The sequence below is a fragment of the Gadus morhua genome, chromosome 15 (assembly GCF_902167405.1).
Source record: "Gadus morhua chromosome 15, gadMor3.0, whole genome shotgun sequence".
NCBI lineage: Eukaryota > Metazoa > Chordata > Actinopteri > Gadiformes > Gadidae > Gadus > Gadus morhua.
Window position 1 is genome coordinate 10744122 of NC_044062.1, and position 15725 is coordinate 10759846.

The 15725-nt window shown below is 43.7% G+C and overlaps 2 protein-coding genes across 6 annotated transcripts in view; one reads left to right on the top strand and one right to left on the bottom strand.

Annotated features, from left to right (window-relative positions):
• marchf8 (membrane-associated ring finger (C3HC4) 8) overlaps positions 1-5171 on the top strand; it is a 65545-nt gene extending 60374 nt beyond the window's left edge. For all 5 annotated transcript variants that reach the window (XM_030378696.1, XM_030378695.1, XM_030378700.1 and 2 more), the window contains one exon: positions 1025-5171. In XM_030378696.1, coding sequence (XP_030234556.1) covers positions 1025-1329 — 305 coding nt within the window. In that variant the 3' untranslated portion in view covers positions 1330-5171. The remainder of the gene's footprint in view (positions 1-1024) is intronic.
• A 375-nt stretch (positions 5172-5546) lies between these two features.
• On the bottom strand, positions 5547-14352 carry alox5a (arachidonate 5-lipoxygenase a). The gene is made up of 14 exons (XM_030378694.1): positions 14203-14352; positions 13452-13650; positions 12868-12949; positions 12651-12773; positions 11843-11949; positions 11487-11659; positions 10659-10805; positions 10044-10247; positions 9649-9735; positions 9036-9214; positions 8224-8345; positions 7793-7893; positions 7392-7562; positions 5547-5946 (listed from the first exon to the last, which is right to left on the bottom strand). The coding sequence occupies exons 1-14, from the start codon at positions 14350-14352 to the stop codon at positions 5767-5769; spliced, it is 2025 nt and encodes a 674-aa protein (XP_030234554.1). The 3' UTR covers positions 5547-5766.
• Between the last annotated feature and the right edge of the window lie 1373 nt (positions 14353-15725).

Below are 15725 nucleotides of genomic sequence, written 5' to 3' on the forward strand. Positions count from 1 at the left end.
TTCACTGCGTCTACCGAGTTACAGCCGAGAAACAATTTGATTACGGCAAAATTTGTCATTGATGTACAACTAATCGTGTAGTTGGATCACGGAGCATCTTTGCTAAGGCATAAATCATTCACACAATGTAAACGGCATGCGTACAGGGAAATCAATAGCTGGTTCAAATACTCAGGGCTCATGCAGCCGATTCAGACTTCACTGTTTAAAGTTGGACCATTTTTTTATTGTTTTACTTTTAATATTAACAAGGTTTTCCTCCATGAGGGAAACTGCAGGAGCACAGATTACTGTAGACTTAGGGGCCGTTGACAAAGTGTTAGAAATGCATGCTTCAAAGATAATGCTTGTTTTTCATCAAGTTAGAATGAGCTGTTGCCTTCTGTGATTCTGCCAGATTGCCCCTCTGCCTCACACTTTGAGGCATGCTACCCTGGGTGTGGTGGTGGAGTTGATGAAGTGTTTAATAAGAAAGAAATACAATTTAAACCATCCATCTTCCCTTGTATCTATTTTCCTGTGCTGTTGTGCTTGTGTATCTTTTTTTCCCCCTACCCTTGATTCTCTGTTTCTTTCATACAAATCAATTTATAAACGTATCTGTAGAGGTGGTCATCTCCAGGTACAAAAAAATATAAAGTTAGGCTGGCTAAACTTTAAAAAAGATCTACCAGTCCAAAGGAGTTGGGAATGAGTAAGAAATGCAAATTGCATTATTACAAGGTTAAGATTAGTTCATTATTTCTTTACCCATTGGGGGTGCGCAGTACTACGTCTTCTGTTCTAATAAACATCTTAAACACAATAAACATAATTCTGGCTGAAATGGCGGTCTGCCAAGGCAAGACACCAACCCCATTCTGCAGATGCAAATGGCTGTACCGTAGATTATCTAGCGTTTTCCTTCACCTGGACATTCCACCTCTGACCGATGCCTTGGTGTTAAAGTCTGTAGTTTGTACGTTTTTTAACCTTCGTCTATTTCTTCTTTTTCTTTTGTCCCTCCTCTCTCCCCTTTGCCCAGGGATCCTCGAGTGGCCGTTCTGGACCAAGCTGGTGGTGGTGGCCATCGGCTTCACGGGGGGCCTGGTGTTCATGTACGTGCAGTGTAAGGTCTACATCCAGCTGTGGCGGAGACTCAAGGCGTACAACAGGGTCATATACGTCCAGAACCGCCCCGACACCTGCAAAAAGCTGGCTCTGGAGAAGCCTCCTCTGATGGAGCCCAGTCTGGAGAACAAGGAAGCTCTGGCCCCGGCCCTGTCGGACACAAACTCATCCCAGTACACAGAGACAGAGGAGTACAGCATGGAGGTGCTCCACGTCTGAGCTCCCTGCCCGCCCCCCCCCTATTTCCCACCTCGCACACAAGGCAGTATGGCACAATGTTCATGTACACAAAACAGTCCGCCGTTGATGGCGGTGGATGGATGAACTCTGCTGCGGTGAACACCATCCGTCCCCTTGATGACCAAGGTGATTTTTTTTGTCTGAAAGTACCCTCCTAAACACCCCTGTCATGTGACAGGGGGGTGGCGGGTCTGACAAGTACAGGACCAGCACCGACCCCTTACTCGTCTTGAACCGACATCCGTCCAGTTTCCCGCTTTCGGAGCCCTGTTTCAGGTCTGCTTGCGGGCTCCTCAGTGTTTCCCCAGGAACGAAGTGTCTCCATCGACAATCTAAAGAGGCCTGGATGATGCCACCCTACCCACTTTCACCAAGACGCACAAAACGTCCAAACACGCGTACACGAACCGTTAGGAAAGACGGACCGAGAACCGCGGCCTCTCGATTATCTCTAAATGTTTCCGTTGCGTGGTTTTGATTTTACTGCGCCGACGGGTTTGGATATTTTAATTGTTTTACCTGCGGCCAGTGTCAGGCACAACTAACCGTGGAGCCGTGAGTGTCCCATGACCGGATGTTTTCCGGAACATTCCAGGTTTCCCGGGCTACCATACACACACAGCTGTCGGTTAACCGTAAAAAACACAAACAGAAATGTCTGGACCAAAGCGGTAGTTCTATCTGCTTCTCACTTGATCTGACCCCCAAGCCCTGGTCCAATCTCCCATGCATCAAAGCACTTTCTTTTAATCGTGGTACTTGTAGTTGTTGTTTTCGACAGACTCCAGAAACTCTTGGATATATACCCCCGTTGTCCTCTGAAAAGATTCAAGTCTTGCATCCAGTGGAGCGATGTGAGGGAGAAAGAGAGAGAGGATTTGTCTGTCCCTGATTTATATTTCATCTTGTTTGTGCCCTTGTTTTAGCACACACACACACACACACACACACACACACACACACACACACACACACACACACACACACACACTATATATACACTCCTGTGGATTACGAAAAAAGGAATATTAAGAATTATAATGGAATCCTGCTGAATCAATCATTTCCAGCATTCGGTCAAAACCACAAAGTCATCGCCACCACGTGTCCTGTTTCCACCGTCTTTGGTACCACAGGGGGGTTATAGTTAAACTGAAACACTCAGATGATGAAGTTCTCCCCACCCACCACCCCACCCTGCCTCTTCATCTTATTTTAACGAAGGCTTCGAGAATGTAAACTGAAAATAACAAAACCAGAAAATCATTTTATTTCATTCTTTTTTTTTACCGGCCGCAGGAAATTGCGAGATAATCTCCACGTCATGAATTCATGTTTAGACGTTCGGAACACGGAAAAAAACGACAAATAAAAACACACATCAGCAGCGTATTTTCTATCTTGTGAAATGACACCGTCTTTGACGTCATGGTACTCCACGTGGCAGTTTTTAAACTATCTGTTCATTCGTTGTGCTTAATCATATGGGATATGACTTGAGAAATCCTCTGCTTTCCTATGTCCTATGCTGTGCTCTTCTTGACCCTCCCCCTCGTCCCTCCCCCGCCTCGTCCGTCCGTCCCCCCCCCCAGCCAGGGCAGTCACATCTCCCGCTGACAGAATCTGCTCATCGCTATCATGGAAACACAGGGAGACACGTGTCGCCATGGTCCCCTCGTGGTTTTGCCATGCTACCGCGGTCAGCTTCTGGGGTGGATGAGGATGTACTGTCACTCTCCTCAAACGGGACACCCCTGCCTGCTTAGCTTTGTTTGACACAAAAGGGTCATGCATGAGGCGGACAGCTGATATGTTGAGCACACGGCGCGTTGCCCCGCATGTATTTTTTAAGATGAGTTGAGGGATCCGTTGCACCCTGAACGGGGGGATCGCGTTTCACCCCAGGGGTCCTGTGACACGTGGAGAAAGTGCACGTTGCTGTTGAACCAGAGATCACAAGGTGATGTGTGTTGTCCCTCTCCCCGGGTTAAGCCTTTTACTCTACAAGTCTTGCAGAGACTATTGTGTGTGTGTGTGTGTATATATATATATATATATATATATATATATATATATATATATATATATATATATATATATATATATATATATATATATATATATGATGGGTAAGCAAGCATCATTGATAGACCGATGATGACTGCTATCACTGTATTTTTACCATTTTTATAAAATTTGAATAGCGTTGGACAACAACAGAGGGTTAATTTTTACCAATCAGCGAATAATATTAAAATCGAAATATATTTTCTTCCTGCAACGCAATGTGTGATGGCAGTTGGTAGCCTACCTATGTTACTGCTAGCCCGCCTAATGCAGCAGGTGCAGCTGGACATAAGCTGTCTCTGTCGCCACCTACTGGTCAAGTTAAGTTACAGTTATAGCAGAGGGGAGCGGTGGATTTCTCGAGATGATGTGTTTTGGGCTTACAGTCTGTCGCAAAGTGCTTTTGTGTATTTCGGAGCACAGCAATTCCAGGCTCATGTTGAGCCTAACAACCATTCCAGTTAACATACATTTTTACAAACATCTTTGATACCAGGACACTGTTCATAAAACTAACAACGGTCCAAGATAACAAGTAGTCGTAGTAGTACTGCTGAAGGAAAACAACCGGCGCTTTGTTTCTCAGTACTGCATACTGTATTTATGTACATGCCCCCCTCAATGACTTGGGAATCCAGAGTCTTTCATCGGTGAAGTCGTGATGAGCCCAGAGAGTTGTGTGTTGTTGATGACGCACACGTTGGATCAAGATCCGAGAAGTGGTGAAGATGCTCCCAGACGTGAACTCCCATGAGGCTCTGTGCAGTTACACGGACAAAAAAAAAGTGCAATTACCCTTTTGTTGTGGTTCTATTCTATAGTCATTTACTGGTGTTTTGAAGCTCAGAGACTTATATAATTATTATATAATATACAATTATATAATAGTAATTATATATTATATATGATTATTGCTTAACTGTGTAGTATTTATTTTAAAAAGTAAAACATCCTGTGTAATCGTAATTGTATGCAACTTTCACGTAACCTCTCAGGCATTAGTCCTCGTTCATATTTTCTTTTTCGCTTTATTTTTTGTTATGAAGGCAATAGTGTATAATAGAGTATTATGTGTCCACCTTTTGGACACTATTGGTTCATAATGTAGCCCTTGAAGCAGATTGGGTATTTTTGTCACTGTCTCGTGTTCAATTATGTCAGACATGTTTGATTTTCTTTACTTTAACTTAAAAAAATACCTGTTGATTTAGTTTTTATTTTAGATATGTTTTTTGAGATTATAGGAGCTGGCTCCTTTACATTTTTTCTTTTATGAACCCAGACAGCCTAAAATATGTATAACATTAAGCCATCAGCCACAAATATGATCATGCTAGTCAACAGCTCTAACCTTCTGTTTATTTTATTTTTGCTTCCAGAAGACAAAACGAATCAGGGCCTAAATGCACCTTCAGAGGTCAATTTTATTTTTTTATTTTTTTCAACCACGCGTATAACTTAATTTCGATTTTCTTTGTGTCTGGGAGAGTGTGACTTGCATACAACTACGGTTTATTTTTACTACTGACCGAACTGGCGCATACACGACTGTTCCCCTGTCTTATATCATTCCACACGTTTGTCTGTGAATTTTTCTTTGGCATAGTAACTGTAAAAATTTAAAAAAAGATTTGGTAAAAGTAATTTTACGTTTTTTAAATGAAATATTGATGTGTTTCAATATCATTTCCCATGTTTGAACAGAAGTATGTAGAATTAAAAAATGATCTAATAAAAATGCAGAAACTCTTAAAGTGTTGTTGTAACTGCCGGATATTTATTTTTCAAGGTTTGAAAAATGCAAAGTTATAGTGGCCATATAGGCCATCTAGATAAGTTGGATATAATAGTACATGTGTTCTATTTTGTTTTGTTCCTGAGGATTCATGCGAATAGATAGTAGGCTAAAATGAGTTCCTCTAATCAGTGGTTGATCATTGTCCTCTAATCAATGGTACAGCATAATGTTTATGCTGTAGATGATAGCTGTTGAATATCTATGCAAATGTAAGTACATTTGACACACCCACATACATATACACTATCTACATTTACAGCCTTATTTAAAGGAGTTGTAAATATTTTTTAAAATAACTTCAACCTGAAAAAACATAACCGACCCGTTGAAATCAAAGGTACTCGCCGAACAATTGTTTATTAAAAAAGATTGAATAGACTATTATAGACGAAAAGCGGAATAACAGCACCTTTAAATTAATTCTACAGTAGCAAATTTGGCAGCAAAGAAATTCTCAAATTATTTCTACCAAAGACCGTTAATATGTAAAAAATAAAATAAAAATGGAAACATGGTCTTCTGTCCCACTGTTGGAAGAACCTTCTGGTCCTTCACACGGCAACACTGTTTGGGATCTTATCTGGTGACATGTAGTAGTATGGCAGCCTCTTCCCCTGATTCCTCAGCTTTATGAGCGTGCTTATCCCGGCCAGGACCTTCCGGAACTTTTTCATGGCCTCCTTCACTGGCTGCTCGATGAAGTGCTCGTCAGGGTACATGCCCAGGTACAGCTGGGGAGCAGAGAGGCAAGCCATGAACCAGGAACTGGTAGAACACATGTGTAAGGACTTGGACAAGGAATTTCTGACCCAAGATTTTAATTTGAACGTGAAGGCTAAAACTGACGGGAAACCAAAATGAAGTCCAACTGTGTCTAATAGAGATACCGCACAATACTGTAAAACAAGGCTTTGGATTGTGCATCTCCGATAGGACATTTAAAGTGCCATAGTTTACCACCATGTGATAGTGATTGCTTTATTGCCATTTAAAAATCAACCTTGTAATGGCAGAAGTATGATGGATAAATCTGTCTAGTAGAGTACAATGTTATTCACATTTTCACTTGAATCAAATATGCAAAAATCATGTGATGGTTTACGGAAATTATTTGAACTTATTTGAACTTTCACAGTTGGACAATATGTGAGTCACTTTTACATGAATGTATAATTCAATTAATAATGGTTTCCTCATTCCGGGAAAGAGGACCACAATAAAGACGAACAGATAACCAGTTTGCTTAACCACAAAATATGAATGGGTTTGGCAGTTGCACAATTCTGATCGGTGACTGCAACTTCACAAATGTGCTTCCCAAAATAAAAGGTGACAAATCTGCACTCCTTGACTGTTGCAACGCATTTTGCGATAACTCTGTTGCAAAACCTGCTTTTGTAGCTGTGGGAGTGATTGTGGGCGACACCCTTTGGAAATCTGAAATGAACGGAAGGGTTTCAGACTAATTGCATATGTGCATATATTTGCTTGTTTACGGAATCTGGCCATCATTTTATTTTCTGTGACATGCACGCGTATAGCCTGTATGTTAAACACAATTGTTAACCTATTGTACAGACACAATATTCTTTACCACTTCCGCTACATCAATGTTCAGAAAGTAGGCACAGTTCCAGGTGCCTTCAACTTTCTGAATTATATGTAAAGTGTCTTTTACCAAAACGCAGATGAATGACATTGAGCCCTTCAGGCATTTAAAGATAAATTATCGCAGCTTGAGCGGGAAAGACATACATTTTAAGATGCCTTATGAAGCTAAACCCTTATTATTTTAAATAAGTCAACATAATGCCTCAACGTGAACACCACTTGGCATGTGAGAGATAGATAAACAGTACTTCCTCTTTGATATCTGACTTGTTCACCCAGCACCCCCTCCTGCAGTGAAAGTTCTAAGTGAATGTTTTCAGAATGTTTTTCGCAAAAGGCGTTGCAAAAGTAAAAGCTGTGTGGATTTCTCATTTTGTGAAGCGGGGGAGCACATTTGTGAAGTTTCAGTCACCGATGAGTTGTGTTGTACTGGAAGATAAAAGCTTGCAGCTTTGATCTCATTGAGCAAAAGTGCCATGACAAACTGTCCACTGTCCAAAGCTCTGAAATGCTTTGACACCGGTGATGAATGTCTTCATGCACCCCATCGGCCCTCCCTCTGTACCTCGTTCTCCTGGAACTGGCTGAGGGCCCACACAGCCCCCAGGTGCCAGCAGGACCGCCCGCGGTCGGGGAGGCTCTCTATGATCAGCTTGACGTCCGCCACGCCCTTCTCGGTGGGCGGGGGCTTGCGCATGGTGGAGGGGGCGTTGGGGATCCAGGAGCACCAGTCGTACTACAGGGTACACAATGGGGGGGAACAGAGGATGGCTTGGCGTTTCACTTTGTAGTGTGCTCGATCATCTTCTCGTTTTAAAACAGGGCATGAGTAAACATCAATGAACAGCGTATCCGAGTACAATGCCCCCCTATGGAGCACTACAGAAACACATACTTTACTTTAATATCATCACCATCCTGTCTGTTGAGTTGCGCGCGTGTACGCGTGTGTACTGCATTAAGTACCTGTCCAAAGTTGACAGCAGCATGCTGGGAGGAGGCTGTGAAGATGACCACAGTCAGATACTCAGTCAGCTCCTCCTGGGTCTTCAGGGACTCGGGGAACTCTGGAACGAAGAACAGAATAGGAAGTGAGAAATGTCTGGGTATGGAGAAAGCAGGCAGCAACAATCGTTTTGCAAGCGCCCTTGTGGCCTTATGCCCTTGCACAAAGCAGACGGCGGTTGAGCTGGCGGTGGTGAAATGTAAGCAGGCCCGTAGAGAAGACTCAGATGAATCCATCGCACTCTAGCTGTTAAGCATTCGCAGATCCAACCCCCTGGTCCGCCATGACTGAAATGGGGTTTTAAATATGACCCACTATGAGATTATTCTAGAACAAAACAGACAAATATCACTGCGCTCGTCGCTTTAACAGCTGTCTGCAGTCGACGTACCACAGGATTCAGAGGCCTGCATGCCGAAGTTGAACACATCTTTGACAAAGGCCTGGATCTCCTCGTCTTTCTGTACGACCGCATCGCTGGCGTAGTAAATGTTCACCACATCTGACACGAAGCTGGTAAAAAAAAAGACAGCATTGAATAGATTCAGCCGGAAATCTCAAGTTACTCTCTCTTTGAAACTTGCCCTTTGCTTCAGTTAACTAAGTGTTCTCCATTCAGCTCTATCCATTGATGACCCTACCTTAATTTTCTCTATCTCTCTCCTATTATCACACACACACACACACACACACACACGCACAAACATGTACTGTACACATTTCCCTGTCCATCTACACGCAAAAGTCGCTCCTAGAAAAACGAAGGTACCCACACGCACAAAAACACACACAATGATCTTCCTCATCGATGTTAGCAACAACACCTCTCTCTCTCTCTCTCTCTCTCTCTCTCTCTCTCTCTCTCTCTCTCTCTCTCTCTCTCTCTCTCTCTCTCTCTCTCTCTCTCTCTCTCTCTCTCTCTCTCTCTCTCTCTCTCTCTCTCTCTCTCTCTCTCTCTCTCTCTCTCTCTCTCTCTCTCTCTCTCTCTCTCTCTCTCCATACCTAAAGTACATTCACACGTAAACATCTATATTCATTGGATGATTATTAGATGGTGAATCTGCATCAATCATTTGTTAGCGCATAGCATTAACACCACCAGGGGTAATCTTAGCACCCCGTGGGTGTTGCAGACACTTCTGATTAAACCATTCAACGAATACCAAATTCTCATTGAGAAATCTGAACTGTTAGTTAACAGACCTCTTGGTGGCATCCCATACTTTGTTGCCGTCATCCCTGAAGAAGTAAGTGGGCAGCTCTTCCACGCTCTCCATATTGCGGGCCTTGATGGAGTCGGGGAAGCACAGAGACTTGAAGGTGAGGGTCTTCATGGCTTTCTGAATCAGCTGGACGTGTCCACCTCCACCTGTGCCATTGGCCTGGAGGAAAGGAGAGCACAACAGAGCTGTGGAAGCGCTTCATCTCAAATGTTGATGACCATTTGTTTTTGCGTCGGTATGCTTTTTACTCATGAAGAGTTAGACAGGATGATACGTGAGAGAGAGAAGGGAGGACATGCAGCAAAGGACCACGGGCAGAAATCGAACCCGGGTCGCTGCAGTAAGGACTGAGACTGGTACGCGCTCTACCCAGTCAACCACCGGGGCGCCCCTGATGTCGTTTTTTAATGTTTAATGCTTTTCATCAAAAGAGTCTTGCAACACTGCGACTGCACAATACTAGAACTTTTACCTCTGCTTGAGAGTACAGAACAGGATTTTCATTCTCCATTTTTCGGTATTCCCACCTTTGACCACATGAAAATAAAGAACCATCCACATCTCGTCTGTCAGGCGTCATGGTTTTCCCTTACCTTGTCGAAGATGCCGAACTTGCAGATGAGCTGTTCCCGGGCCTTGGTGTTGATGGCGATGGTGTAGCGGATGTGTGGCACAAGCAGCTGTGAGTGATGAGGAACAACCATACAGAACATGAGTGGACCGCCCAGCCACCTGAGACGACCTGTCCGTTCACGCCCCTCAAGCACATGGGACCACGTTGACCACCTTAGACACACTGTTGTTTTACGTTGACATTGTGCATTTCTATTTTATTTCTGCAGCTTAGCTACTACTGTCCTGTACTTCTGCTGTGACTCCCGACATTCCTCATCTGAATGGAATGGAACAAAGCTCAAAATAACATCTGATCTCGATCGTCGATCCGTCGATGCGTGAGAGCGACGGAAAAAAACGACGGGGGCATCACCTTGTAGACGGGGTGGACGGCGGGAAGGTGTCGGAACATGGCCACTCCGAACATCTCGGACATCAGGTGGGTCCTCAGGAGATGGGTGATGGTCTGATGCACGTGGAAGTCGGCCGAGCGCACCCAGATCTTTGCGATCAGCCAGTCGTCCTGACTGTCGCTGGGCAGGAAGATGGGGGCATTCTCGCCAGGCACCTGACTCAACTGGGAGGGCAAAGATGAAGAGGAATAGTATAGAAGATGATGTTACTAATTTTGCTGATTTAGCCATTCAGCTGACACTTTTATACAACCTAACGTGAGTTTATCTGGATGCATATTCCCATTCAGGAGCATGTAAGGGAATCTTGCTCTGGGAGGCCAGTGCAGGAAGACGACAGATATTGGGGTTTGAACCCAGAACCTTTCTTCTAGGTCAAGGAGTCAAATAGAATGGGTGTCAAGAGCTACTGGGTTCGATCCCCAATGGCAACAGTCACCCCTGAGCATGACTTACCCCCTCAAACAAAGTAACATTTACTGTAGGGTGGCTTTGGATAAAAGCATGTGCTTTATCAATAAACCAGGCTCATATATGTGGTGTTGTTGTTCATCTCTGGCCCGGCCACACGGTACCTGTATGGCCAGGGGGAGGATCTTGCTCCCCACCGTCCTGTAGAGCAGACAGATGGGCGCGGCCAGGTACTGCATGGTACAGGGGTCCGTGCTGTTGGGGGTGATGCCCTCCAGCACCTCGTAGTCTGCGATGTAGATGTTCCCCGCCTGCAGAGTAGAACCCACGCTCACATCAGAGGGTCGCTCCTCCACCATGACCACACCTTGGTGGATGTAAGGCAGACAGCTGTCCTCGTCTTAAGGTGGTTTAAAGGTACATATTATACCACCAGGTGGGAGTGTGATTAGCCGTTAGAAGCCGTTTGGAAAATCGGCCTTTTCTGACATCACAAGTGGGCGTGTCCACCTAGGTGTGTTCTGGATAGATGAGTGCAACGTTTGCTGCAGTCCACTGGGTAGGCTGGTAGACTGACTGATCTATCCAGCATACATCTAGGTGGACACGCCCACTAGTGATGTCAGAAAAGGCAGATTTTCAAAACGGCTTGTTGTGGTTAGAAATGTTGAGGAGACCAGTTATAACAACTCCCTTTAGGCTAGGGATATGTTTTATTTCCGATGCGCTACGATATTATGAGAAATGAAACACGGAAACATTGTAAATCTTATATCACCATCGACCCAACGACTCTCTCTTTCACCACTTTCAAATATAGGGACTCCGTCGGTTGGTCACTTAGTATCTTTCACTCTTCTAGGCCTGTTCGCATTGCATGCACCCCGAAACTTAACAGCCTGCACCCTTCTTAAAAACAAAGGCCGGGAGGTGTGGAGGAGAATTGTGAGCTAGTATGGTAATGCTCCAGTGCAGAGATGACCTGTGATTACCTCTATTTCTTCTTCCAGGGTAAGGTCTCTCTCCAGGCAGAAAGCCACCATCTCATGGGTGACAGGGAACTTGTCTGGGAGCTTGGTGCACTTTTGGAGCACCACTGGGTTGCACCCGTTCAGGAACTGGTAGCCAAACATGAAGTCCTCCTTCCAATGCTCCATGACGTACTCTGAAGAATCAAACCCAGTGTTATTTACAATGCAAGTAGAGGATTGGCTAGTAGTTTCAATTCGACTTTGATTTATGTAGCCCTTAACACAATTTTCATGGTACGACAAGCCCTTGTGTTGACACAAGGAAAGTGAGGAAGAATGAGAAAAGCAGCAGTTGTTCATTCATGCAGGAAACCAACCTGAGATGGTGTTCTTGATCCTCACAAAGATCCTCTCAAAGTCGGCGAAGTCGCTCCAGGAGGACTGGAACATGTGCATGAACTGGTTCACACACAGGTTCTCAATGCTGGAGAGAAGGGGCACAGAGTGTAAGCCCCGGCAAACAATGTCGCTCCTCATCATCACTGATCTGATCTTTCCCCGCTTGGGGTCGCCTGAAATGGAGATGGCTTTTTTATAAGTTGGAGATATTTGACAGTCGATTTTGGATGCAAACTTGTTGATGGGGCAAGGTCCCTTATATACAAAGCTGACGAATCATAGCCAAAAGGAAATTACTACTAACTACCACAGAAGGACATTCTTCATGGCTGTTAGGGAAAAATAGGGATTCCTAACTTCCATGCGTACACAGTTTTCCCATGTGATGGGGGACACAGTGGTTGATATTGTTTGGGCAACAGGCTTTGGAACAACTTCAACAGCTTCATTTTCACAGTTGCTAGAATCCTGAACGTCAGATCAGATTGCATCCAACAGCATGAAATATGATAGAACTCTAGCTTGATTATTCAGGCAGCATATGCTGCAGCTTGTTGAAAGCATTTCCGATATATTGTCGGACACGTTTTGCATCCAAAATGTACAAATGCAAATATGATAGCAAAACAAAAATGCATTCTTCCTCTACCTGGCTAACACTGTTAAGGAATATAAAGTTGACAATTTTATTATCATGAAAACAGGAAAGTTGGAAATAATGATTTTGTTTGAAAAGGTTGTGCCAGCTCCAATGGATGTAGGTAGAGATGTAAAGCGAGCACCTACGCTTTACTGTAGTTCAGTACAAAGTCCACTCCCTTCTCGCTGTCAAATTGGATGTCCCTGGGCAAATCCTTGTGTTTGTCTGCATCTATGCTCATTGGAAAGCCTGGTTGCCACTCTTGCCATCTGAAAAGAACATTAAGGATCGAAATCAACATACCCAGTCTAACAGTCAGTTTGAAAATCGCTCAAAGTTCAAGTAAAGCCAACTCGATCTTACTTGTACGTCCTACGCCGCATGTCCAGTTCCTGCTGTCGGTGCTTCTTGGCAATCATCGTCTTTTCATTCTGACACAAACGTGCTGAAAGCAAGACACAGGTTTAGGAAACGCCGCATTGAATTGAAATACTCCTCATCATTCCTTTGGGTATATTTATATATATATTTATTCATCCAAGATGTGACCAAATGAAAGCTGTCTTCTGTTCTTAAGCTCTAGGTTTTTAGAACACACTTTATTTTTTGAGCTGTACTGTTTTTGTAGAATTTAGAAATGTAAAATACTGTATTACAACTTATAAAGGAAGAAATTAACCGAAACTGACTTATCTTGTCATCTTGTCGTGTACTTCACAATGTAGATCAAATTCTTTGATTTGATTGTTCTAAGCATTAGAGAGATTGCTAATGGAAATAGCGGTCACTTTTGACCAGGTGGACAGGCCAATCTATCACAGGTCCACAGGTGACCGGCCTATTACAGGTCCACAGGTGGACCGGCCTATCACCGGTCCACAGGTGGACCGGCCTACACAGGTCCACAGGTGGACCGGCCTATCACAGGTCCACAGGTGTCTATGTACCTCGTCCATCTCTGAGCACCACTTCCTTTTCGTCCACCAGCCAGTGGAAGCAGGGGAACTCCAGGTATTCGCCCCCTGGGGTCTTGACTGTGATGTACCTGCAGTACCAGTCGTCCTGCACCCAGTACTTGTTCTTTTCAATCTTCACCAGCACGATCTCGCCCAGATCCTCACCCACGGTCACATCATAGGAGTCAACCTGAAGCAGTCAATCATTCACCAGTAAGCCCCAATATTTCCCTTTTCTTAAAAGAGGAATTTGGTCAGTTGGTGGTGATCATGTTAGTTATTAAATACATCCTGGTATATTCGGAGCAAAGTATGAATTTTCAAGGAGCAGGTCTAAAGGTTCAATGCTTTGATATTTAACATTATGTGTATCTATGATTAAAATGTAAACTAAACTGATTGGAACTTTTTTTCCACTTTTTTTCCACTGAAATTAGCACATTAGAGAAGAAAATCATGTTACAATTAGTGTTGAATATGGTTGATTTATGTGCCAATATGACTTCAAGACGCAACATGCACAACTCCATTCCCATTGTTATTGCTGTTGTTCATCTTGCGTCAAAGCTAAATTTCTTGTTCCTCATTTGTTTTCATTCCCCTTTTTCTCAAACAAAACCAACAGGGCTGTTTGCATTTGTTCGCCCCACGTCTAAAAAGCATAGCAATGAGAAAAATGCACATAAACACCCAACACGCACGGACAAGACTGCAGCATTCCACTGGTCCAACATAAACTCACCGCTCCTCTCTCAAAGTCGTTGTACATCGGTTTATCCAGGAGGGTCCTCTCGCTGCACTGCCCCGTGCCCATCAGTGTTATGTAGATGTAGTCATCAGTGCCCGCAAACCACTGGTTGCCGGTGGCCACGGTCACCGTGTAGGTAGGCATTACCTCCGAGGGTGTCGACGCGAAGCTGGAAGGGGGGAAATCTGAAGATCCAAAAACAGTCACAAAAAGGGAGCCTAAAGCAAGGTATAGCTCTAGCCGGGCCCAAACCCTAGCGCAGGAAATATACACTTCTGCACTTCTCTTGCATCTGTTCCTGAAAAGTCTTGCTCAAGCTCCCCCTCCCCCTTCCTCATCACCTTTATTTATGTGTGGGTGGGTCTGTGTATAACTCTAGCCTGAGATGTAATCTACCCTGCAGCCTGTATTTTCGTAAAAAACTCTCTCTTTGAAAATTAACTAGGTCGGTGTGCCAAGCATTCAAATAGAATAGAATAGACTCCTTGCTCCAATTACACTTTGTTGATAAAAAAAAAATAATATACTCCAATGAATTCCTTTCAGGCCATGGTGAAATAGATATTACTGTTTCTAGTGATGTCTGAGCCACATCTGTGAAATATTTCACACATCATATTTACAAGTCAAATGAAGAAGTAACGCAAGAGGCAAATTAGAGATAGTGATTCAAATTAGTCTCGCTTCTTCATAGAGGAACTAACAAACATGTGTATTTGAACTGGCAGAAAGCCTTTCTCTTGGTAGCCACTAATGGTTGCGTGTACTGTGTGTTGCAAGGTGAGGGTAACCCAATGCAGGCATTTTGTTAAGTCAATGATTGACAAATCTATCATATTGTAGCTATGTTTCTAGCTCAAACATGAGCGGCAATGAATGTGTTTCAGGTGTACTTGAGAAAGGCACACCTTGCACATTCACTGGCCAGGAATGGCGTTTTACTGGGAGATATGAATGTTAGTGTCAATCAAAATAACTAAGGAGTAAACTCCATTGTTGAGTGAATAAATATGAAGGCAATCCAATTACCATTACCACAATATTATCTATAAACATGATTTATAAAACTGAGAAAAGGTTTGTAAAGTGTCTCTGAATCCAATCAATCCCTTCTGACAGGATTATCATTCATTGGTCATAGTTAGTTCTTTGGTTGCAGTCTCTCTGTATTGCAGTCCTGGCTGAGTGGGGTCGTTGGCTGGATATGTATGAATCACCTTCGGCTGGTCATTAAATATTTAAGAGATATCCAACTGCCAGCTATCGGTCTCTGGTTCTGTACAGTCCAGCAGGGCAAGCCACCAGCCGTGTACGTTTAGCCATGGTTGATTATCTCCGCTCTACTTTATGACATACCCTGCACATCCTACTTCACTCAGTACGTCAGTGATTCATTGTTGCCATGACACCAGCTATTTGGCGTTTGTTGGTAATTTAAGTATAAAAGTAAAGTTTTCTTTAGTGAGGCTAGAGTTTTGCTGTTCCAACTATGGAGTGGTGGATGGGCACTTTGACAA